Source organism: Anticarsia gemmatalis, chromosome 10, assembly GCF_050436995.1.
Source record: "Anticarsia gemmatalis isolate Benzon Research Colony breed Stoneville strain chromosome 10, ilAntGemm2 primary, whole genome shotgun sequence".
Taxonomy (NCBI): domain Eukaryota; kingdom Metazoa; phylum Arthropoda; class Insecta; order Lepidoptera; family Erebidae; genus Anticarsia; species Anticarsia gemmatalis.
In genome coordinates this window covers 9544075-9571879 of record NC_134754.1, presented here as the reverse complement: position 1 = coordinate 9571879, position 27805 = coordinate 9544075, and the positions used below count along the sequence as shown (strand labels likewise).

The window sequence follows — 27805 nt, the reverse complement described above, 5'->3', positions numbered from 1 at the left end:
TTTGGTTCCAGCAGAATATTTTAGCGGCCGCCAGTTGAATTTTCCATCGAATCAAAGTTTGAAATATTGAGCGGCGGATTTAATTTCCTTAACGAATTTATACAAGCGGAGATTTTTACGCTTTTATTTTTAAGAAGACATTTATGTCTTTTTTCTTTATTGCCATTGTTCGAAAGATGTATTAGAATTAGCCGGAGAATGCCATGAATTTTGGCTAAAAACTTACTCTAAAATTTTTTGGCATTGGATATCGTCGTATTTTCCGTTCCAATCTGGTTAGAAGGACGCAGATTGGATGTGAACTCACCAATGCATGCTGGCTACTCGTCCACCTGACTTGCTACGTGATCACCATGTGAAAAATATTGCTGTCAAATAAAGTTCTAGTCTTAAGCAGACAGCAAGCAAAATATTATCAGTTGCTAAATATTGCACAACAATTTACAGCTCCAATATTGGACTTATAAAATTATGAAATATTTTTGTCGTTGCTTGTTATAATTTAAAAAAATAATAGAATTTACAGTAAATCTTACATAGACACCTCGTTTATGTATACGCATGTTATCTGCACAACTGGTGTTTATTTAACATTATAACCGATAGCATTTAATGCAAGTTAAAATGTTCTATTCTTAAGTAAGCAGGTCACAGATTCTCTATTTGTTTGTCTTACATCTGATGAAAGTACGCCATTTACATGAAACATAACCTTAAAATAATATAAAGGAAAAATACCTTAGCCAGGCAAACATATTCATCTACAGAGTGATTGAATAACGAAGAAAAAACAAGTCATTTTTTACGCACCCTCGTTTGTAACGTTGATATAACGGGACATTTGATTAATCGTCAAACTCTGTCTCGGTGCTTTGCTGAAATGCCAACAAATCACCTTTGTTGTGCAATCATTTTTAGCGTAATTTATAATAGAAAAACGTGAAATAATCAGCAACTTTCTAGCACAAAGACAATGTGACATTCTTTCATTAAAATAATATAAATTCTTATGAAATTGAAGCCACAATTTATTTAAAGCAGAAATTATTTTATTCTTGAATATAATATAGACTTTTATAACACTTGAAATAGCAAATTTATAAAAAATATGTAACTTATCTGTCTGAAAAATGCTCACAATTTTGTATATTTTAGGCATCATTACATTCTAAATACATATTCTGTTCTGTGGGTTAATTCATGCATAAAATAAGAAACACGTTTAAGTTTTATGCTTTGAATGGTCAACAAAAACGAATCTCGAGATTTTGACTTTTCGTATAAATGGGCAAAACTAAATATTTTGAGAAATTTCATTTATTTAACTTTATATGAATATAAACTTTCTTTATACTTCGAACTCTTTCAACAAGTTTATTCAACTGAACATAATCATTAAGACCCTTTATACTATGAGTAATGAAAGTTAGAATAATCCATCAAAGTAGTGTTCCATCAATTTCTAGTGTCAAATAAATGCCCTTTAGTTCAGTGAACTTTTTAATATATTCTGCGGTTGGTTGACAAGCCCGTGGCAGGTCAAAATGTGTGTTAGAATTTCAAATTGCATTTACAATTTAAATTATACATGGCACACAATTTATAAAAATAGAGGCAAGATTAAAACCCTGTAGACAAAGGATTTGATTGATTAGTTTTGTCGACTAACTAAACAAGTCATTTGAGGATATGAAATGATAAAATCATATACCAAAACAGTGGTAAAGTGGTAAACCAATGAAAAAATTCTTATCACGTGCTATCTCTATGAATTCGTCATATTTAACGTAAATTTTTCGCACTATTTTCGTATAAACGGAAACCAGGAATAGTCGTAAAGTTTTTGCGGAATCCGGGATGTTGTTTGTAAATAAGAAGCAATAAAAATAATAATTTCCATTTCCATAAAACTGTATTTTGAAGAGCATCTTCTTTTATTTGTTCTGTCTATACCAACTTTTGTTGAGAAAATAAAAGACAAATATATAAAGCAGAGTTGATAATGTTTTATATTTCTTGAAATACGTGTATCTGACGCGTACACTGTACTCAAGCCAAAGTATGGAATAAAACTATCAGTAGAAAATATAACGTATGAAGGAAAATGTTAACAGTTTTCCAGAATAACATTTGTTCTGTGAAATATTATTATAGAATTCAATCCAATAGACATCCTTCAATTTAAAACGCTCAAATAAAAACATTTATTTTGACTGATATAAATGGTTTTAACTTAATGCAATTCAACTTGCTGTAGAATTGTGTGAGGAAAATCAGTTTATCTTTTAGTCCACATGATGATAACAGTGATTAATATATATTTATTTGCAATAATTACACGTTACATTTACGTGGCGCTATTAAAAAAATATCGGAGTGCATACCTTGCGTTCAGGGAATTTAGGCAAATTACCTATTTATAACATAGTGCAGGCTAATAACAATAATGACATAATGCGGTGTGATTACTGTTTCAACACAAAACGGAATTATTTAGTAGTATCAAGTGGTCAATCAGTTAAGTGACGTGTGTCGTGTCATCGAGTTACGCATATGTTGTTACACTGATAATATAATTTATAGAAGTAGTAAACAGATTTAATACTTTAATAATTCCTTAGCAATAATTTTACTATTTTGTTTATTCTTTCTTTTTATGTAACTGAGAGGTACCCTCGTGTTTAAATATTTGTTTGAAAAATAGCATGTTGTTTTTGTTTGACTTCTCAGTTATAACCTTCTCATAAATTTTTTAAGCGACGATAGCGCCACAATCGAACATATTATTTGATAAAACGATATCATACAAAGTCGCATCAATTTTTATTCCCAGAAAGACCTAAAATTTAGCAGCGTATAAAAAGGTTGATGGTCCAACTACTATAATTTGTTTCTTAAACCCAGGTTTGAGAAAAGTTAGTTGTTTAAGTCGGTACCCGAGATCTCACAAGTCTATTTACTCGTAACATTCTCGTTCACGCCACAAAAATAGCCAACAAAGTCATGAAACAAATGTAACATCGATAAATAACACTTTGAAAGAAGGACTGCGGGCTTACTTTTGACAGTCGAATCGAATTCGATCGAGTTGGCACTCGAATTGGTGTCATTATAGAAATCGTACCTACTTTTAAGTTTCAAACTAAAGCACGAACAAATGCTGATTTTTAAATGACAACAATAAGTATGTGTCGCTCTATTTTTTAATTTTATAAAAGCGTTTGATCATCATGTTAGTTTTGAATTGAGAAGCAAAGTGAAGTACAGAAGTCTCTGATCAACTCAATATTTTTTTAAACACCTTTACATTGTGGTTTCATCATGTGCGTAAACAAAAGCAGTTGATATTGTTGCAATCAACTATTTTAATAAGTCTTAATTGTATTTCTGGAGGTGCACCTAACATGGATTGTTCAGTAATTGTACTTTTGACATTAGTTCGAAATCAACTCGATTCAAAACGAAATCGAGTGTTTGGAGTAAGCTAACCGTTTGAACCAACACCGCCCAAAGGCGAAGTGAAAGTCAAAACCATTTATTAAGTCGAAGCTTAATACAAATGGCCGCTGCCTTCACTTAGTCTCGGAAAAAAAGATTCATAGTTTCAAATTACATTGTTTGCTAAAATAACAATCTAAGCTAAATTATAAAGAAAGTTGCCAAAGGAAATGTGTTTGTGAGGTACAATGAAGATGAATTTTCTGCGTTCACAAATTAAGATTTGGGCAAAGTGTTTTACTTTTTATTTAAACGAAAATAATAAGTGATAAACATTGTCTTGCATTGTTATGTGAGTGTATTTTGTAAGTTTAAGACTACGTTTCAACATGCTTTCTTAACATTTGTATAATATTTTTTTCTTACATTGTCTCTAGGAGTGCATATTCCGTAAGAAAGTTATTTGGCATCGATTAGATAGTTAACAATTTTTTATAGCTGGAGTAAATTTAAAAAAAGTAATCTTATGTCTAGGGTACACTTCATATAAAAATAAATAAATTTTACCATATAGTGCCCCACTACTGGGCTAGGATCTTACCCGGGATGAAGAAGAAGCCAGGCTTTTGTATCCACCACGCTGGCTAAGTAGGTATAGGTTGGGGCCTTGCACTTTGCAGAGTTTATATTTAACATTAAAAGAAATGTTCAAATTAAGTATGTAATTCCTTTTAGTTTTAGTAAACCACAGTGAGGCAAGAATATTTTCTCAGCACACACCAAATTAGTTAAAACATTAACTCCTAAATAAAACCACATTTAAGCTAGAATATTCGTTTCCTAATTTTCCTTCTAAAATCTGGGAACTCGAAAATCCTGATTAGCACAAGCCAGTCTGTAATAACATTATTCTGTTTTGTTATAATTATACTTACACATTTTGTTATGGTTCTTCCCACAGTGTTATTTTAGGTGGCGCTTTTACCTTGTGGAACAATTGCTGGCTTTATTTATCAGCTTTTTGTGGGCTGTTTTTGGATTTTTCGTTAAAACAGCGTAAATTCTATGTTATGTTATTTCTGCGGGTACAATTATTATAGTAGTAAATTTTGTTGTTAATAGGAGTAATGCATATGATTATCTCTCTGTACAAAATAGGCAGCAGTGGAACACATACATAGGTTTATATAAAGATAAATTATGCGTTTCCAATCGAGTTTAGTGTTTGATGGAGCTATGAAAATAGCATTTTGTCTGAACTAATTAATATTTTTATGAGGGGAAATTATGTACTTTAATGGTATGACAAAGAAGTTTTCTATATAACTAATTGCTAGTCGCCTCTTAACTCATTCAATCTGTAGTATAGATAATACCAATTACCTCACATAATAACATAAAACATTTATTTGTAAATTGAAAACTATCACACAAAACAAACGGTGGACGTAATTAGCAAATTGTTTACGACCCCACCGGTACACGGACACGCAAATATAACTAATTAACCAAGTACATTTTAGCTAGCCGCATGTTGTTCGTAAAAACAGTCGACAAATTACTCGACGCTATTTTAATTTCATTATACAAAGTTTTATATTACGTATTTATAATTTTGACTGCCTCCGTGGCGCAGTTGGTAGTGTATTCAACTGCTGACTTCTAGGTCTCGGTTACAATTCTCGGGTCGGACAAAGTGCTATTGGCCCTTTTCTAATTTATACTATGGTACGGTACGATGCATGGCAATAAGCTTTCCTCCTATTTACAAGGAACTGACGCTAATGGCAAAACATGTATAATAGGCGTGATATTATGTATGTATATTTGTAATTATAAGGTTCATATTGCTATAGTACTACTGATATAGAGGTAGTTTGTAAGAAATGCCGCATTAAAATAGTGTAACTTTATTAGATACTAGCTGACCCGCGCAACTTCGCTTGCGTCACATAAGAGAGAATGGGTCAGAATTTTCCACGTTTTTATAACACTTTTTACTGTTACTCTGCTCCTATTGGTCGTAGCGTGATGATATAAAATATGCCTTTTTTTCACGAAAAATATATCAAAATTATTTATATCTCCTAATATAACGAAGTCGCGCTAAGGCATATCCGCCATTAAAACCGTTGCCATGACAACGGAATTTTGTTAATTTATATATCAGCCTAGCCTTTTTCCAATCTATGTTGGAGTCGGCTTCCAGTCTCACCGGATGCAGCTGAATACCAGTGTTTTTACATGGAGCGACTGCCTATCTGACCTCCACAACCCAGTTACCTGGGATTTAACACGATACCCTTCGGTAAGACTGGTTGTCAGACTTTCAAGCTTCTGACTACTGTTAACGACTGTCAAAGATCTTCGAAAATGACAGCCGGGACCCACAATTTAACGTGCCTTCCGAAACACGGAGGAACTCGATATGTGTTAGATGGTCACCCATCCGCAGAACAACCTCGGCAAGCGTGGCTTAACCTCTGAGATCGATCCGCGCGGCTGTCGTTAACTATGCCACGAGCAAAATTATAATATTGATTATTCGCGATTTAATTCGCCACCTGAATTTTCCCGGGAAATGCGTCATTTTCCCGGGGTAAAAAGTAGCCTATGTCCTTTCTCGGGTATCAAAATATCTCCATACCAAATTTCATGCAAATTGGTTCAGTAGTTTAGGCGTGATTGAGTAGCAGACAGACAGACAGACAGACAGACAGAGTTACTTTCGCATTTATAATATTAGGTATGGATAGATTACTGACAAATAGGACTCTTACATTCGGAGGTTGCCGGCTACCTGGCAACTTAACTGCGTTCTTCATGCCAATAATATTAATAGCCTTTTTATACAATGCGTATAGGACTACTGCCAGGCCCTGGATACGTAACCAATCTCTGCTTCTATCAAGGATATACAAAAATAAGTGTTTGGCAAATTCATATCCATTACATAGATTACTATTTTTAAACTCTAGTGACGTGTACGCATAACATTATAATGAAAAGGGTCTTAAGCGCAATTGAAAATTAAAGGTACGAAACCTTACACGACCGTGTTCATAGTTAAGTTAATCTTTAATTTTCAATCGTGATTAAGACCCATTGCATTACAATATCATCATAGTTATCATAGTAAGAAAGTAAAGCAATTAAACAAACAGTCACACTCCCATTTCTCTCAGAATGCACATAAATCTGACGGCACCAGTCGACAGCTGTCGCGGACATCAATGAATTTCGATTTACTATGTTAGCACTAACCTAGTTCGGAACTGTGTCATCTTTGAATCCATTCCTTTGACGTTTATCATTTAAAAGTATAATTTCTCTTTGTTTCAGATTGCCCCGATAGTTACAAATGAAGCAGTGTTTACGAAGGTCGCATAATTAAACGCCCCTGAATAAGCGCATCTTACAACAATTTTGATCTGTGCTTAACAGTACATAATAGAGGTAATTTTGTGCCTGTGATTATCAAGTATCGATAGACTGACGTTTAAAATGTATTGCAAAATTAGTTCCTTTTGCGCCCGCTTGAGGCACTGATCAGATTTTCACACTTATGATGAAAGGTAGCCGCTTTGTTAATCGATAGTAGTAGAAAATCGTCCTTAAGAAACCGCTAGCTTCTTCACAATATACTGTTAGTTCATGGAACTTATAAAAACTAAGGGCAGAAGTTAATAAAACACACAATTTATTAAATTATTATTTTCATTGAATTTCAAACGTTACAGTACTAAAGTTACATACTATTCTTCATCGTCTTCAGTGAAATCATCATCCATCATGGTAGTGGAAGTGTTGAACACAGCTCTCACGATAGATCGGAGAGTCTTCCTCGCACTTTGTCTTAACAATGTCAGCTTGAACTGCATCAACACGATCAGGTACGTTGACATGAACGATATGTTCTGTGAACAGAATTGAATTACGTTAGTATTTGTTAGTCAACTTTAGTAACACTGGCTAGAGTCTAATCAATGTTGTAACAATTAAATTAGTTTGTGTTTAAGGAACTTTGGTTTATTTTATGCGATATCAAAAAATAAAAAACATGCCTGGTCGAGGGGAAAAAATGCCAAGTATTATATGCCAAGTACATATATTCATTCTTATTAGCTAGTTTATTATTACGGTAAGATCTAATCATCACTTACAGAAAGGTGTCCAAATTTTCAACAGTCACTAAGTTCACAACAGTCTTTCTAAACCGAATATAAGTCTCAAGTAAAGCATAGTTTTAATTTTCTCAATATATATAATGAACAGTAAATAAATCAGGGGAATAGACATTAAGGAAATAGGAGGCAGCCATTATACCTAATAGTGCATGGTGGAAAATAATGAATGATACTTTTTATCGAATCGTTTGAGTATTTGTTCCGGGTCGGCGGCTTTATGGATTATATCCACTTTTATTCCTTGCCAGTGCCAATAAAATTAGATGGTTCTGTAAAAGCAGTTTGATCGGGCCATTGATTGCCGCAGTTTATGAACATGAACCTATTTTCCGGACTAAATAAAATGGTTCTGGTTGGGACATTTACTCTTGTGGTTAGTAACGGTCTTATAGTATATCAAATGAAGCCCTAATATTTTTTAAAGTCGAGTATAACATTGGAATAATTCATTCCATAGTTGTGTGTTTGAACAGAGTAAGTAGTAGTTTTTTATTTAGACATTATCGTCCCACTGCTGGCCTCCCCATTTTTCTCCAACTGTTCCTGTAGTATGATTTGTGTGTCCAATTGTATATGTCAAAGGCATCTTAGGTTCAAAATATGAACAAACTATTATTAAATTAACTTATGTACAACAAAATTTTCTATTAACACGAAGAAGTTTGAGAAAGATTCTCAAGAACAAGCAGGTAAAACTGCTAACTAAAAGAGTAGACGCTGCCTCCACTAGAAAGTTTTCTTTTCATATTCAATTACACGAACTAACATTTTAAACTCGAGAGACAGCTGCAACGGTAGGATTTTTCAAAGCGTTAAAGTGAAGTCACCGAGAGTGGAGCAACAATGTCAAGAAACTATAAGTAGACTTACATAGTAAAAACAGGATATTTAGGTTCCTATCAGTTTAAAATTTTTATGACTTAGAAAATTTTGTTGCAGCATTGGAAATGGTTTCAAAAAGACGGGATTTTCTTTCGTAGTGGTCAACCTAGACCTTTGACATGGCTTAACGACTGTTATCTTAATTGACTACAGCCGGGACAGACTTATAAAGTGCCTTCTGAAGCACGGAGTCGCTTGATTAAAATACCACTATGCGGTCACACGTTACACGGTAAGATAAACCAATGCTTGTGGGCACAACTCGTAGGTATACTGTGGGCAGAGTGGCCAGCCACATACAAACAAACAAAAGTAACTGTTGCTTCAGCAAGAGTTATATTAGCCTTTCAACCTGCTTTCAACGTTGTAATAAAAATACATATGTTAGATGCAGATACGGATGTTTTTAATGAGATATTGTGAAAACTTTAATCAGAAAAAAAAAAAATATGTATGAGCTGGATGCATTAATTTTACATTATGTTAAAATGAGTTTGAAAAGTTATGTTGTAATACTAAGATGCACAACGAATCTTATGCGCAGTGAATATTTTAAAGCCGCTATAGTTTAAAAACATTACAAAGTTATTTTCGATAAAAGAAATGTTTCTTATGAATTACAATATAATTTTAAAATTTTAATTTTAAATTTTTTAATTTAAATTTAGTAGACCTATTTAGCAGCTTATTGGCAATTAAGTAAGTCCCAAGTTGTTAATATTTTCATATACTACGAGTACATAGTTTTGATAGTTGATGCAAATAGTTGATACGGCAATATTGGTGCTTGTGCTTGTTCAGGCTCGCTTCACAAACTAATATAAATAAAGGACTGGTGATAAAATCTTTCATAGAGAATGCGGACTAATTCAGTTATATGAGTCTGGACAACTTTAAGATAAATACAACATAAAATTTGAACTGCACTTTTCAAAATGTAGGCATAATTGTTGTATAAGTATGTAGTTTAGAAAAATAAATTTTGTATTATTTTAATTGTTTTATTTTGTTTCTATATACACAATGAGGGCTGTTATCCCTTACTTAACCTTATTAAATACTTACAAACCCAATCATATGCTACGTGTGTTTTAAAATATACGTCGGCAATTGAGCACTGTTATGCCTGAAACTTACCTGGGAAAACCGAACCCTCGATACTCTATAATATCTATAAAATGATAATACCGGCTGACTATTTACCCTAGTATTGTCTAGTATCCAAGTGTAGTAACCCTTAAATTAAGAATACTACGAGAAAACAGGGCGATCAGAATACCTCGGCGACACCCTCGGCATAGCAACAAAGAGAAACCTACACGCTTGAGCCACAATTATATTATACGTTACTATGGCAACGCTTAATAATAGTATTAAAGCAAAAATCTTTACAGCAGTGAATAGCTCCCGGTTGATGTTTGTGAAACCGTCCAGGTTCATGATGGGTGGGTTTTTGGCGATGGCTACGAGGAACATTTCTACTTCGCGTTGGGTGCTCCTGTCTACTGCGCCGAGGTTCACGTTGAGAAGACGGACTTGGAACTCTAAACCAACCTGGGAAAGAGAATACAGAATGAACTACACAATTATGAAATCTACTGTCTATTTTGTAAATATTAGAAGTTGAGTGTGGTACTAATAAGAATACGAGTTTTAAGTTTTACTCTTAGTCGTTATATAAAATTTAAATCAAATATCTGTTTCACAGAATTTCTAAATAAAAAATGATAAATAATAGAGCGTTAAAAACTTTTACGAATAATCTATATTTAATATTTTGTTTACATCTAAATTGGTAAAAACGGCAATCTGGCTTATAATTTTTCGTTTACGCAAAGAGGATTAAAATCTCTCGGTCAAACTATATTTATGGAATAAAATATTATTTTTATCTGCATAAACAAAATAAGGTTTACCGATACATATTTTTGCAGTAGGGATTAATGGAATAATCGGATTGTTAGGTTTGAATACGACAAAACTGTGCTATGCTGATAAAAAATCTATTTTGCATTCCGTTTCATTGCATTTTCATAATCTAAAATAAATATCCATCTAGATCCCAAAATGATTGGGAAATAAAATAGCGTGAATAATAATTAAATGGCTTGTAAACCGCATAGTTACCGCGACCGGAAACGGGTCCGGGGCATTTTCGAGTTAAAAGATGCTTTCTCAGATCTCAAACATTTTTGTTAAGAATTTCATACAATCAATTGAGTGGTTTAGACAAGAAGAGACAGACAGAGTTACTTTCTCATTTATAATATTAATATGGATAGTAGAGAAGTAAGGATAGATATAAAACAGAAGATTGATCTTACCTTTCTAGAAGCATGGTATGCCTCATTACAGATAATAAACAGGAGAGTCATGCAATACCCCACAATGACGAACAGCCCCATCTCCTTGTAACTCAAGCCATGCTCTAAGATTTCTGAGAGAGCGCCGTACAAAGATATCGTTGTTGTAAAGAAGATCACCATGCAGTAGATGCCGTACATGTTTGAATAAGCTCGACCTGTCAACAAAATATACAATAGCAAGGCAACGTGTCGTAATATTACTTTTTACAGTGTGAAATTATTAAATGCCATTTTTTTGCATTGGTCTTCAAAACTTAGACAGCTTCTATAGCACGGGGGATTATGTATGCAACTGCCGTGCCGATGCCTGTAGTTTGATTCCCGAGCAAAGTGCGAGATCTTTTCTAATTATTATCAGACTATTTGTCAATTAGTAGTTTGATGGAAATAGACCCCTTTTAATTGGTACCATAGTATAATGTAAGCCACATTATACTACGGCAAAATGTATATATGTCTACATACACATCTGCCTACACCTTCGCGTATAACACAATGAGTCTCAATTTTATTTGACACATTGTGTAGTGTACATTTATTATATCAATCCCAGAAAACTTTAAAACCAAATGAACAAATATACAGTGCAAAAATCTTATTAAACAAACTGCAACATGCTATAATGTAGCAGTCTACATTGACAAACTGAAAGCTCAATAGTTCAAGCTCTACTAAGTGTAGACATAATTTGTCACAACAATGTAAAAGGAACATCACGTAGCAGTAACAAATGTTTCCATAAAAAGTATCGCTGAAATCTGTTTGGAAGTTCAGTGAATTGCCGTCTACTTATAGCATGCCTGTTGGCGCGAATAGGACCTCTTTGTTTTAATGATTCTGCGACACGTTTTGTTGTCTATGGCACGCTTTGTCACAGATAATCTTGAGTGTCGTGACGTCACATTTAATAAATAGCGTTGTTGAATTGCGTTCTATTTATTTTTCACACTGTTTTGTTTTTGCTACTTGTTTGCTATAGGGCTTGATTTTATGCATTGCCAGCATTTATGTCTTGGTGTAAACGAAATGAAAATTATAAGTCTAAATGAATTCTGATGAAATAATTTTGCTCGATGAAGATAAAACTGTTATTGACATAACATTAGAAAATTTGAATATTTATATGACCGGAAAAGGTTGAGTAATTTTGAAACGGATACAGTAAAAACAACTAGCTTTAATACATTTAGAATTTCTGCCATTTATTTGTGTTAATTATTAAAATTAACAACCATTGCGAATATTACAATCGATACCTTTTTTTTAAAGTAAATATAATCTTCAAATATAATCTGCGTCTTTAAACTTCTACAAAATAGTTAATTTCTTTAAAACTAATAGAGCATAAAATTGAAGATAGAGTTGTAAAATACTAAGTATAATGCTGCAAGTCACGCACACAATCATGAAGACAACAATGCTGAGTTTTTTCTAGAAAAGAAAAATAGCCCCCTTTTTATAAACTGTTCGATGCAGATGATCTATGAGGTGACCCATGTTCTGTACTGCAAAGGGGTGTAATGATAAATTGATATGACTAAGCAACGCATCAAGTTTTGAATAATCAGCATAAAATTTAAGTTTATGATTTGGAATATTAGATTTTTGTTTAAGAAAGGTTTTTGTAATTTACCAAAAGTGACACTTGATTTACTTCAGTTTTATATACTTTCAGTACTTACATAAGTTATAACTGTTATTTGTGTGAGATTTTATTATCTTACACAAAAAAAAAAATAGGTGAGGCTTTTGCCCAGCGGGGTAGCATAGGCTAACGAATAAATATATGTATAGGTTGGAACGTAACCATAGTGCTCTGGTGATTAAAAACTACGAATACACTGTAATTACGTAGAAGGTATAGATTCTGAGTGACAATAAGTGAGACTTATTAACATTATCCTTGTCGCAAATATTGAATACAGCCGATAAAGGTAACATTAAACTATTAAAACCACTAGTTAGTAAACACATACCCAACTGTTGCATCATATGCGACAGATCGACCCACAAATGTCGGTACTGAGCCACTTTGAGCGCCGGGTGCTCTGCTTCTAGCGCCTTGTGCAGATTCATCGCTAAGCCCCGAGACGCGGTGCCGAACGCGTTGCAGTTTATATACCTGGTATATAATATAATATTAGTATATGAAATAAGCTGTTTATCAATGAAAAACAGACACTTCGAAGCTTGCCACGTAACAGAGTGGCCGTTAAACTAAATTAAAGAGTATTGTGGTATAGATAAGATAGGTGATTACATGAAACTAAAAAATCTTTGTGAAAATTTCGAATCTCATTAATAAAGTTTAATCTAACTGAAAGTTCAATCAATAATAAAATATAGGGTGTCCGGTGGCAGAATTTGGATTTCAAAATCAGATAATAAGAAAACTACAAAATATTTATTTTTATTTCAATGATAATAATAAAGCAGGGAAGTGCGGGTTTTATTTCTTAAAAATTATGTCGTCCAAATGTTGACCGTTACGACGGACACACTCTTGGAATCGTGCTTCAGTATTCCGCGCCACTCGCTGGAGAAGAGACGTCGGGATGCCATTCACCTCGCGAACGATATTTTCTTTTAATGCTGAGATGGTCGGCGGGGCTGACCTTTACTTTTGAGGTACCCCCACAGAAAAAAGTCCATCGGAGTAAGATCTGGCGACCTGGTGGGGGGTGGGGTGGGGGTACCTCAAAAGTAAAGTTTATGAAACAGCCCCGCCGACCATCTCAGCATTAAAAGAAAATATCGTTCGCGAGGTGAATGGCATCCCGACGTCTCTTCTCCAGCGAGTGGCGCGGAATACTGAAGCACGATTCCAAGAGTGTGTCCGTCGTAACGGTCAACATTTGGACGACATAATTTTTAAGAAATAAAACCCGCACTTCCCTGCTTTATTATTATCATTGAAATAAAAATAAATATTTTGTAGTTTTCTTATTATCTGATTTTGAAATCCAAATTCTGCCACCGGACACCCTATATAACTAAAAGATGATAAATCTTTTAAAAGCACATGAATTATTTCATTATCTTGCCTTGAGGTCCAGGAGAGTGGAGTGGGTCCTGTAGTGGCCGAAGAAAAACATTGAACATTGTGATTATAATGATAAATAAATAAGTATATATACTTACCACAGTGAACAGAATCCGTCCAACATAGCAATAATGTGATAGTAAGCAAACGAGTGCCACAGTTCAAAGTCCTCCTGAAGATAATGCTGAGACAGTATGACGGCAAAACTGAGTCCCCAGGAGAATATACACAGTCCCCATGTCAAAGAATACAAGTTCGGAAACACTATTGGTGTACCTGTGATCTTCAGGTATTTTAACTGAAACATAGAGTGATATAGAACAATACATGAAGTAAATAGATTCAAAACTCTTAAACCTAGGTAAAACCGGATAAAAAAATCTTGATTTCGCAAATAAAACCCAAATTTGGTAGGTGATATACATTCACCTATCAAATTTACTACCAAGTTTACTACTGGCTATGCTTTCTTTAGGGCAATTTCTTGTGACACGTTTGCTAACTTTTATTAGTCTAGTAGCTAAAGTCTTCCGAGTAGACCAGACAATTTACTTTGAAAAGTAATAGTTACATGATACCTGATAATGAGTCCACATATTTTTAAATATAGCCACTTGTGGTCCATGCCGCCAGGAAGCGATCGGAAGCAGAAAATGCGGGATCAAAATGCTCAAAAAGATTATATTGTAGATAACTTCATCAAATCGCTTATTAGAACTGCTTTGAAAATTCGCTAAACGCTCTTTGCCCACTGGAAAGTGAAAGATAAATTAGAGAAAATTGCTTCCTTTCAAATGGCTCGCCAAGTTTCAATCGAAATTGGGAACTTATGAACTTTTCTTGTAATTAAAAGTCTTTGGTCCATTAGCCGTGTCAATACAAGTATTATAGAGATAGACACTTTATTTGGTTCTGGATAAATTAAGAATTATACTTAAGACTTTACAGTATTGATATATCGTTTGGTACTCGTATCTGGGGGCACGGAAGTGCCCCCGCAAGTCGAGCAAAAAAAAAGCGGCACGGCCGTAACATCCTTTTCTCGAAGCAATTCGGGCTATTTTTGACACCCCTATAATTTCGTTGTGGATAAAACTAGAAGCCTGGATTTTCAGCAACTAATAAGTCATTGTATAAACACGGTATATTTAAAATTTCAGTCAATTTGAACCAGTAGTTTAAGAATGACAACTTGTTAAAATTTTCAATTTTGTCACTCACTGATTCACTGATTCACTGACTCACTGACTCACCGATCATCAAAAGTCTAAGGTACTTCTAGCAGACTTAGAAGCTTAAAATTTAGAATACAAATAAGGTTTAGTGTCTTAATCATGGGAAAAATTTAATATTTTCTAATTTCGGTCCAGTTTTCTAAATACACCAACTGTAACAATAACTTTGTAATCCCATATAAATGTATAAGATTACAAGGTTACATTTGCGGTTAATGAATTATTGTTACTGTAGAAAATAAAATAAATAGGTGTAAATAGGTACCTACTATATGAGGCATAACGGGAGGGGGTATAGGGTGGGTAAGGGTGTTTAGCCCATGAAACTGAACAACATTTCCATAGGAAAATATGTTGAATTATGAAAAAAAAACGTCTTTCCATACAAATTGGACTTATGTTCGCTCTACAAAAAGAAGTGAGATGCCATCAAAAACATTCTGTAAAAACCTCAAGTCTCGCCGTAAAAAGTTGTGAGATCTATATAATACCAAGTCGATTAATCTATTTAGTCTCTACTTAAAGGACCTTCTGTCTTAAGTTATTACGTATGTTATTATCATGCCAATTAAAAAAAAAACCTTTAAAACAAATAGATCGACTTGGTCATCGCAAGAAAACACAAATTCGCCATTAACATTTCAGGAGCATTAACTTCTCGTCGTGCTGTGTAGTGTGATACATACTAATAATAAAATCATGCGATGGCCAGGTCGGTCTATTTGTTTCAAAGGTATTTTTTTTCAAATTGGCATGATAATAACATACGTAATAACTTAAGACAGAAGGTCCTTTAAGTAGAGACTAAATAGATTAATCGACTTGGTATTATATAGATCTCACAACTTTTTACGGCGAGACTTGAGGTTTTTACAGAATGTTTTTGATGGCATCTCGTATACAGGGTGTGGCGTAAATAATGGATAATCCTTTACCAGCGGATGGGCGACTTCCCGACTGATCTAAAAATTAAAATTTACCTCTGGCACAAGTATCATAGTTTTTGAGATTTTGGCCATTTTGTGTGTTTTTTAAGAAAGCGATTTACGCTCTTAGTTTTTGATGCTGTGATCACAAATTAAGGCTTTTTTTTAATCCGTTTTTTGCAAATAAATCCTGAATAGATGTGCTATTGAATCTACAATCTTGTTTTGTTATTACTACTTGTTTTTTATTTAAATTATGCATTCAAAGTTAAATTTTATAATCTTTCACAACTTTCGTGCAACTTTGAGCACTTGTGGTGAAAAAAAAATGTATGGTGGCTTTACTGCCCACGCCATCAATAATTTCTAAATTTTATCAGAATTCTAAATTGGTATAACATGCAGCATTAATACTGATTATTGTCAAAATATTACAAAGAACTTAAATTATTAACACTTTTGCCGGTCGACTAATTTTATTTTTGCACGCGTTTAAGCTAAGTTTGCTTTCAAATATTCATGTCTATAGGGTTATTACACTATTAAAGATTATTTAGATGATAAAAAAGCTTGGAACTGTGCTGCTTCTACCAAGTCTATTTCAAAATAATGTATTGCAATTTGATGAAAAATGATTTATTTGTCAACAGATTAGTTTTCTTTAGATTTCTAATTATCTTTATTATTTGAATATTATTAATGTTTTTTATTTCTTTCTTTTCAACACTGTACACAAGTGCTCAAAGTTGCACAAAAGTGTTGAAAAATTATAAAATTTAACTTTGAATGCATAGTTTAAATAAAACACAAGTAGTAATAACAAAACAAGATATTAGGTTCAATAGCACATCAATTCAGGATTTATTTGCAAATAAATTTGGCCATTATGTGTGTTTAAGAAAAGCGATTTACGCTCGTACTTTTTGATGCTGCGATCACAAATTAAGGCTTTTTTTAAATCCGTTTTTTGCAATTAAATCCTGAATAGATATGCTATTGAATCTAGATCGCGCTTAGCGTGCAAAAATAAAATTAGTCGACCGGCAAAAGTGTTACTAATTTAAGTTCTTTGTAATATTTTGACAATAATCAGTATTAATGCTGCATGTTATACCAATTTAGAATTCTGATAAAATTTAGAAATTATTGATGGCGTGGGCAGTAAAGCCACCATACATTTTTTTTTCACCACAAGTGCTCAAAGTTGCACGGAAGTTGTGAAAGATTATAAAATTTAACTTTGAATGCATAATTTAAATAAAAAACAAGTAGTAATAACAAAACAAGATTGTAGATTCAATAGCACATCTATTCAGGATTTATTTGCAAAAAACGGATTAAAAAAAAGCCTCAATTTGTGATCACAGCATCAAAAACTAAGAGCGTAAATCGCTTTCTTAAAAAACACACAAAATGGCCAAAATCTCAAAAACTATGATACTTGTGCCAGAGGTAAATTTTAATTTTTAGATCAGTCGGGAAGTCGCCCATCCGCTGGTAAAGGATTATCCATTATTTACGCCACACCCTGTATACTCGTATCTTATTATTTAAAGTCTCATGTTGTTGAAAGCTAATTTTGCCCCTTTTTATAACGTCGTCAGCCCGAGATCAACATATGTATTAGGTTGATCCGTTACCAAAACAGTATCTAGAAACAACAGTAGAATCTTATTTGATCGAATGAAAACAAAACCTAACTTATGTGCCTTCGTATAACGTAATTTCTTACCTTTAACTACAATAATGGATTCCAGTCCCCACACCATGTATGCCCAAAGAGTAGCTTTCGATATCCAATTATAAGTTGTACGTTTAGTTGTCTGAGCGTCTACGGAAACAAATAACCATTAAACAAACTTTGTGTTGTAAAAACAATAACAACGTTTCTCATTGTTTTTTATGGTTTTCTATTTGAGGTTGAATATGATACATTCTTTATAGGCGATTGTAATATCTAGGCTTGCTCAAATAGAAACTGAAAATTGTGCTAAATGTGGAAAGTAGAAATTTAATTTTAGTTTACCTAGTCTGCTGTATTTTGAGCTCGAGTTTTTTGCGATAGTAATATTATTATAGCTGAGCGATTTATTTTACATCCTAACAGTCAATCTCTACTTTCGAACAGAATGTTATTTCTTTCTTGGTATATAATAATAAAATTGAAAATGAATAAAGAATACTTCGAACGAAATGTATGATTATTAGTAAGTCAGATATTGAACAATTACGATACGCACATTAAATATTTCCCGCATTAACCCCTAACAACAAATATAAGTGCGCACTTCGATCATTTTATGGGTAAACTTTATTATAATCGAAGGCGTTATGGGTTGCCGACAAAGTACAGTCGTGCACTCTAACGATCAAAACATTGTTTCAAAGTTATTGGACTCTGAAAAATTTCCAACACATTCTCTTTAGAAAATTCCTCAAGTTTATATGTATTAAACTTTGAACAAAGTTTCAGCATCGAATTTTATCTGATGAAGATGAATGCCGACGTTTTAAAGATTCTAACCGGGAAAAGTTTAGTTAACTTTCCTTCGATAATGCGATTCTTATCAAGAGTTTTTTTTTGTTTTTGAGTGAGTTCATTTGTTATAATAAGCCTTTGTTAAAAAGGATTCTTTGATAATGTTTGTTTGGCAATAAATAAGACGGTAACCATATTTTTTGGAGCTTATCATGACAATTATTTATTGTAATACTTTTTAAGACATGCAAGTAAAGTAGGGAAGCAGATGTAAAAATGACGATTTTTTAAATGTTTATAAAGGTGAAAAAAATGTGACTTTTAGATTGTCCGTATATTTATGATGTCACCAACACCATGCTTCAAAAATACTACAGGAAAAATATAAGATACCTACCTTTTGGCACCCTCATGATAGGCATGACACCCATAATTTGAAAGAGCACGAGCAAACTCTTGGTAGTTATATAAAAACTGTCGTGCGCATCAAGGAGGGCTCCATCTTTTTCCGTAATCTTAGGGCCATAGAGTTCCTTCGCATCGTAATCTGAAAAAAATGTGCTTAATAAAAGGGAATAGGACTTATTACAGAGATTAAGTTGCAACCATTACTTAAGACGCGATGAAAAATGACACAAAGAGGGGTTATTTCTCTAAAGAGGGTATTCCGGAATGTTTCCTTTTTAAAAATTTGGGAAATAGACGATGACAGTGATTAATTTGTTTTATTAAAAAGGTTTTTGTTAAGTGCTAATTATATGGTGAGACTTAGGGACATAAATTTTAATTTGTATTTTTATGTAACAGGAGGAGTTTCAATGCCTCTTTTTCAGAGTTTTACTTCCTTATTATTTTTTTACGGCTGGTATATCATTTCTGAATAAGTATCGGATAGCTACCAGTGAAATACATTATCTTTCACGTAAGGCATTATATTTTAAACAAGGTATTATATAATTACCTCTGATTCCACCATCTTTATCATCACTCTTATCGTGCATATCCCGTTTCTTGATGCCCGGTTCATCATTGTCATTGGAATTGTAGACCCGGAATCCTTGGAATTCTTTGTTCATCCTAGCGGTATTGTTTCCAAATATAGGAACGTAAAGGGAAGCTCCCATTCGTACCCCGAGTCCGCATAGAATGAGGCCTGAAAGCTTCAGGCAACAGAATAGGTAATAATCAATCATAACCCACCCGTCTCGGCTTACTTGGTTATGCGCGTTTGTCAATAAGGTGCGGTGGAGTCGCATTTATATTTCATATTTTTTTTCTCGTTAGTTTTTTTGTAGTTCCATTTTTTATTTGTTCATAGGCCAGAAATTGTAGTTTACTGAACCGAAAATTTTAGGGCACGTTCGGATAATTTTAGCAGAAATTGCACAAATGCCTCAGACTAATATATTCTCTCAATAAGCTTAACCTAACTCTGATAACGCTATGATGTATTTCTTTCGTACCTTAAATGCTCAATTACGGACAGTTTTCAAAATATTATAAAGTATATCATAGTTCCAAGTAAAGTGTACTTGATACCTCAAATCACTAAAAAGTAAAACAATTAACTGACATCTCAATCTCATCTCTTAAAGATCTTATTAACATTCATCAAAACTCTAAATATTAATGCCTCAAACCGCTCCACGGTACCCTATATTCCTCAGACACCTCTTGAGAAGCCGTATACCGATGACGCCGCATCGTCGCTCCACGGCCATTAATTCATATTTCACACTAATGGCGACTTTCGAAAACACTTAACGAGCCCCTAAGTGAGATGTAAGCAAGACCTTGCGGACTAACGTTAAATATTCAATATCGAATTAAGGACAGTACATGATGTGGAAATGCCTTTTTGCTTGTTGTTTTTTTCTGTTTGTTTGTTCAGGGAAATGCTTTTTAGGTGAGGTTGAAGTAGTAAGGTGATGTTTTCTGAAGGGATGTATTTTAGACTAGTGATTGAAAGAAGATTTTAAGTGTGCAATTGCTCACTATTGTTTCTTCTTTAATATTGTTGATTTTCCTAAGAGATAGGACATAATACTACAATAAGTGTTGGTTCAAAGAGGATTTAATAAAGTAATGTCAACCAATTTTATTTTATTATTTTTCCCAGATCCGCCCGATCCAGACATGGATCATATCCTGACTACTTCGAAGGACGTCCTCGCGGCTGTGGGCTCTTTCAGGAGTGGATCGGCCGGCGGTCTCGACGGGCTAACGCCCCAACACCTGAAAGACCTTGTGAGTCCGGGCGCCGGTGAGGCCGGTTGCGAACTGCTGAAGGAGCTCACCGCTCTGATTAACTTGATGCTCTCCGGCGGTGTGGCCGGTGCCGTCGTTGACGTTTTGTATGGCGCCAATTTATGCGCCCTGCGAAAGTCGGATGGCGGCATTCGCCCCATCGCCGTCGGGTGTACCTATCGGCGTATGGCAGCAAAAATTGGTTGTAAATTTTATAAAGAACATTTGGCTTCAAAATTCCAGCCCCTTCAACTCGGTTTCGGATCAAAAGGGGGCTGTGAGGCTGCCATACACGCGCTGAGGACGTACCTTCGCTGCAGTGAAGGTGAGGTCATCCTAAAGGTTGACCTAAAGAATGCCTTCAATTCTGTGAATCGGGACACTCTGTTGACACAGGCAAAATTAGAAACACCTAAATTATTTAAATTTCTTTGGCAATGTTATCGGCACCCTTCTAAATTACTCTTTAAGGATAATCTTTTGGAGTCTTCAGTAGGCTGTCAACAGGGTGACCCTCTTGGACCGGTCATTTTTAGCTTGGCTATTAACCCCATTATTCGGCGTCTAAATTCAAAATTTAACGTTTGGTATTTGGATGATGGTACCCTTGGGGGCGATGTAGATACCGTTTTTAATGATTTGGCTTTCCTAAAAAATGAATTCAAACGAATTGGTTTAGAACTTAATTCAAATAAATGCGAAATTTTTTTTAATAACTTACCAGACAAATCTTTGGCTCTTTCTAAATTCACTACTTTGGCTCCTAATTTGAAAATTATGCAACAAAACTCTCTTCGCCTCCTTGGGTCCCCTATTTTAGAAGATGGTTTTGAACCTTTTATAGAGGAAAAAATTCAAAATTTTAATGAAATTTCGGAACGCCTCATCAAAATTAATATTCATTCTGCATTTACTATCATTCGGTTTTGTCTTTTCGTCCCAAAATTTACACATGCCCTTAGAGCTTCGCCTTTTTGGAAAATCTCGGTTCCACTTCTCAAAATTGATGATATCATTAGAAATACACTCACCAAAATTCTCAATGTGGCCTTGGACGACCGTGCATGGCTTCAGGCTTCCTTGCCTATTCGTTTAGGAGGCCTCGGCGTCCGCAAAATTTCAGATGTTAGTTTGCCTGCGTTCCTGTCCTCGGTCCACGGCACGGAAGAATTGACCAGGAAAATTTTAGCTCCTACACTGGTTAATTCTGAAGTGTCGTGTAAGACCGATGCCATGAACGCCTGGAAAATGGCCGCTCCGAACACGGATTTACCTCGAAACTTGTTCTCTCAGAGACAGTGGGACGCGCCGCTCAGCAGTTTGATTAAGGAAAATATTTTATTAACATCTTCCACTTCTGCTGAGCGTGCTCGCCTTCTGGCTGTGGGAGAATGGGAATCGGGGCTTTGGCTTCAGGCTCTCCCTTCATTTAACGTAGGTACCATGCTCGATGATACCACGTTCCGCATCGCCACATGTCTTCGTTTAGGAGCCTCGTGTGTTTCTCCGCATCGTTGTCACTGCGGGGAAGCTGTCGGCGAGCTCGGGCACCATGGTCTATCATGTAATAAGAGTGCGGGTCGTTTCCCGCGTCACGCCCACCTAAACGACATAATTCGCCGGTCTCTTGCCACCGCGGGTGTTCCAGCTCTATTAGAACCCAATGGGCTGGCGCGCGACGATGGGAAGAGGCCGGACGGTATGTCATTGTTGCCTTGGAGTATGGGCAGGCCCTTGGTTTGGGATGCAACCTGTGTCGACACCTTGGCGCCTTCCCATATTCCAGGTACGGTGGGCGTTGCGGGCGCTGCTGCCGCATCAGCAGAAAACCTCAAGCGGCGCAAATATAGTAACATTATTGGTAATTACGTATTTGTGCCGTTTGGGGTTGAAACCTTGGGACCGTGGGGCCCGAGTGCTCGTAGTCTCTACCGAGAGATTGCGAAGCGTCTCGTCGATGCTACGCGTGACCAGAGTGCTGGCCTTTACTTTGGTCAAAGAATTAGCATTGCCATCCAACGTGGCAATGCTGCCAGCATTCTGGGTACGTTACCAGTCGACGATGGTGAGGAGAAATTCTACGACGCGTGACGCACTCCTTTTGTATCCATATTTTATATTGTAAATATATTGTATAATTGTAAGTATGTAAATATTTTGTTTTTTTAAATTATTTCTAGTTTAGTTTAGTTTTTAAAAGTTACTTATAGTTAAGTTTTATTGTAATAAATTTTGTGTTATAGTGTAAAAATTTAGTTAATTTTATTTTTATTCATATTTAATTATATTAGTCATTATCAGACCACTCGTCTGATAATGACTAATATAATTAAATATGAATAAAAATAAAATTGGATATAATTATTTTTCTGGCTGCCGGCTATAAGCACCACGTTTGCATATTAAAAAGCGTGTAATTTTAAGTTATTTAAACAAAATTCACGTAAACGTATCGAGGTTGTTTTAATGACTCAATAAATACATATTGACCTGGTTCTTTAGTCTGTTGCTTCGGTAGTTCCCGTTACAATAAATAAAATGTGCAAGCACTATTTACATAATCGCGGCGTATGCAGCTTAACAAAGGATCCAACATTATTAAGGCACGCTGTGACATCCGAGTAAATATTAATTAAGCAATTCAGATTAAAGCTACTGTTCGTTTGGTACTTTGTTATACAAAACGTGCAGTTTAAAGTGTAATGTTCGATACAATATTTTATACTATTATACTTTTCATTTGGGCTTCTTTTGCTTAGAGTTTTATGATAACAGCGAGGTTTAGTATATTATCTCGTTTCTTTTAAATTAATTTAGTCATAAATCAATGTTTAGTTTTCTGCTTGATGGTCTTACGGAAGCAAAATATTATGATTTGTGTACTGTAGTGTAAGACAGTCTTGTTTAATTAAGTATTGTACTTTGCGAAAATGTGTCCTAGATAGAAAGCGAAGAGAAAAAATATCAGAGAAGTGGACCCAGTCGTAAACGGGCTAGCTTTAGGAAAAACTGTACTTATGTAGTTAGTAATTATAGGTACCTATTCGCAACAGTAAATTATAAGGAAATAAAGAGATTCTTAAAGTTTATTTCCAAATCGAGGTCTTTAATAATCTCTACCGATCTAACTTAACAAGAAGACCTACTAAACACTTCAAATTCACATAGTACAAAACGGAACACACCAAATTAACCACATGCCAAGCAGATGATCAAACATACTTACGTCAATTTATATTCAATTAATCCTACGTAACGTGATAATGAAAGCGTCACGTATTTATGTTTATCAGACCTTCATAATCGGCTTTGTTTGGACTTAATTATAGAACGTAGGTAGGTACTAATATTAGCTTAGCTGTGTGCAAATATTATGGTTCGACGTGACGAATTTTGATAGTATTCGTATACCCTAGAGCATTTTGTGGTGAATTATATCCGATATTGTTAAACTGAATGTCCCTAGTAATGATTTCACTGTCACTGTATGTATAAATAATTGAGTAGCGCGATTCGCTACCACTATTGACTATAGACAACCAACTAGCTATCGAGTAATTTTGTATGAAAAAATCATAATCTTCTCTAGCGAGCGCCGTGCGTATGTGCTGTATATTTTAAATACCCAATTCTCGATACTCGCTAACATCGCAAATAATAGTGCTTCTAAAAGGTCGCTTCTATACGACATTTACCTATTTAATAAAAAAAAATCTATTTAATAATTGGCTGTTAATCACTTAATATTTGTACCTAATGGACTAATTTGATTTACTAGCTTTGTCTTAAACCACTTTTCTGTGGAAGAAATTCTCTTAACAACAGTTAGAATAACAGTTTTATACTAAATAACTATTTATTTAATAGGAGTCTCGTGAAAACGACAATTGAAATTTAGAGATCTCTGTTTGAGATCGTCGTTTGTTTGATAACAACGATTGTTATGCAGATGAGTCCCGTACTATTTTCTCTTAGTTGATTTTTTGATTGTTGCCCCGGTTGTGATTAAAACTTTAAGGATGGGAGATTAGGTACAGGTTAGAAAATTATTACGGAATATCCGCATTCAAAATACCACAAAAATCTGTTTCAATTTATCACATACAAATACAACTCTTTAGTAGGTACATACAGCGATGCGAGGGAGTACTATGACGCAAGCACAGTCCCCATACTCTGATTTATATAGTGTATATTTTCGCATAGCTTAGTACCTATAGTAAGTCCAAATATTTTATGGGTTTTTACTTTCAAGATCATTAAAATAGCAATAAAGAAATAATTCGATTAACTAAAGCTTACATGTTAGCTAGAGCCAAAAAAAAATTGCGAAGCGTCTATTTAATTTATATCAGTTAAATTACATCACTATTCCGACTCATAAAAATAAACTCGAAAACGAGAAACATAAGACAACAGGGGTTATACGCTTTCAACTAGCATAATAAATATTATTTGTCGTCATTGTTCCTTTGTGCTCTTCCTGCATAGTTGCATAGTAGGGGATGCCCTGAGGCGAGAGCACAGAGGACGAGGCACTAACAACTAGCATTTGTGTACGTCACCCGTTTCATTCTTATCTCTACGCTTTGTCATACTACACGGTTCCTTCTGCGTCGTATATTTTATAATGTTTTTATACAATGCAGTTACGCGCAAATATAATTATTTAAGTGTCAAATGATGTCTAAAGCTGTTATCAGAGTATTTAAGAGTATAGGTTTTACAAAGCATGATTGCTGTAACTGCATCGACCACTAGGAAAACTTGGTAAACAAAAATAGTTGGCATGTTATCTGAAGTAATCATTTGTAATGTTATAAGATGCCAGATATATTCTTGTATACGGGAATTAACGCGAACACGCATTTTACCTTAAAATGCCTGACGTTTCGGCACAGGTTGCACTCGCCGTGGTTACAGGCTGACTGGTTAATTCCCGTACCTATCCTATTATATATTAAACATGCAACGCGAGAGTTTAAAAGTTATTTTCTTGTATCTCTTGATTTTATTTAGACATCTTCAAATTTAACTGAAAGCACATTTAATTGCGATTTTGCTGTAAGGTTATTTTTCATTAAATAGATTAAAACTGCTTGTCATTCCGAAGTCGTAGTTTGAGGGGCTTGAGATGCAAGTTTTACCAAAGCCCAATGAAGCGCTATTAACTGGTCTATGATCTTAAATAAATGTCTGACTAAGCTCAATAATATTTAACTTTGGTAGTGTCATTTAAAACTCGTAAAACGAGTGTTTACTTTACTATGAAAATGTAATCACTTAATATTTAGTACACACTTAATTTTAATTTTATTATTGCTGTTTAAATTTTTGAATAGTTATATAATTCGTTTATTTCCAAAACAGTTTATCGTATAAATTTCATCAGATTATGGTACAATACCAAAACCATTAAATTTATTTAAGGATATAAATTTTTGAGATTTCCCAAATGGCTTTCAAACTTTTAATGTGATTTATGAAGTTCGCTTAACTTTCACGGATTTATTCATGATCAGTTTCAGCTTCAGAAACCTAATCTGAAAAGTAGTAGGTAACGTCATCTTCAGCTCTTTTTGGAGGGTGATTTAAAAGCAGACGTCTCGGTTCACTGACGCTTCAATGGCGTCCCCCCTAAAAAAGTTGAAATATTTAATATATTTCAACTTTTTTGAAATATGGTTCTGATTTTGTATTGATGTGTTTCATGCAATGATGCGTGCATAATAATCACTATTTTTAATACCATATAATGCCAATATTGTTTTAATCGCACGACAGACTTTTGCATACTTAGAACAAATAGTTTTCAAATATGCGTCGACGTCTGGAAGAAGCTTACAGTGGTTAAAAGGTGAACCGCAAATAGAAAAAGTTGTTCTTGAAATTCAAACACTATATTACCATTTTCAAGATATACTAATATATACATTGTTCCATCTTAAGACGCGTTGAAAAATTTCTCCGCTCTCACCTCGTGTAAGGCGCTTATGAGAGCGTTGACAACGGTCTTACATATTTTACACTATATTCAAACAGAAGAGCCTTGCAGGTACTTTATCTCTTTGAAATAGACATTATTACTACGTAGACAGTAAGTAGTCCTATATTAAATGGATTTTTAAGGAAAGAAGTTTGACAAACAACGGGTGTGCCAAGAAGAGGTAGGTAAAATACTAATCGTTTAACTAACGTAGTTTCGGTTCGGCTTAGAACGGTTTGTGTGCCGTAAACCTTACTGTTCGGTTGCTATTAGTATCAAATGGTACTCAAGACAGAAGTATTTTCTTACAAAACTTATAATTAACACACTTGTAACATTACACTCTTATCAACCCTACATCAGGTGAAATCTAAACGTAATTTCAAAACATCTACCTATCAGAAAGTTGGTAACGAGAAAAGTAACGATTCCGATAAAATTGCTCAAGTTATGTTACGCATTCAACTTGGAATTACGTCTCCGCTTAAAACTCTAACTTGAACAAAATAAACATTCGTCCACGACCTCCCAAAAGGCAAATAATACCTATTTAAGTTAACAATCGTGAGTTTAATTTATTTTATTTACGTGTTTCAAATTTAATTGTGTGCGAAGCTTTTGAAAGTGAATAAAAAGTCAGTTTATTTGGAGAGAGAGTTGTTGTTTGGAATTTAGAAAATCGGCTTTGCTTTGTTTTGTTGGGATGGGTTTGTTGATTAATAAAATACGTGAGACTAGCAGACTGAGAGTTGCACTATCTGGTTATCTGGTTTCTCCTTGAAATGGACCATAATATTTACGTCCAAACATTACCCAAGAAGCTGAATCAAACTCGTTATTTGCATGCAAACTTCGCGTTTCAATTCACGTTTAAACATTGTTACATCTCAGACAGAATACCGTGAATAGTTGTAGAATATCTGAAGGAAGCCACTGGGCTAAGTTCTCGAACAATCTGCAACAAACAGAACTTATCCATTACCAGATCGGTTTAATCGATCCGCTTAGTTGTAGCC

The 27805-nt window shown here is 34.4% G+C and overlaps 1 protein-coding gene across 1 annotated transcript; it reads right to left on the bottom strand.

Annotated features, from left to right (window-relative positions):
• Positions 1-7193: 7193 nt before the first annotated feature.
• On the bottom strand, positions 7194-19670 carry LOC142975907 (gustatory and odorant receptor 22-like). Its single transcript, XM_076119051.1, has 9 exons — positions 19518-19670; positions 18954-19103; positions 17810-17908; positions 14495-14667; positions 14015-14214; positions 12850-12995; positions 10832-11028; positions 9900-10061; positions 7194-7355 (listed from the first exon to the last, which is right to left on the bottom strand). The coding sequence occupies exons 1-9, from the start codon at positions 19630-19632 to the stop codon at positions 7194-7196; spliced, it is 1404 nt and encodes a 467-aa protein (XP_075975166.1). The 5' UTR covers positions 19633-19670.
• Between the last annotated feature and the right edge of the window lie 8135 nt (positions 19671-27805).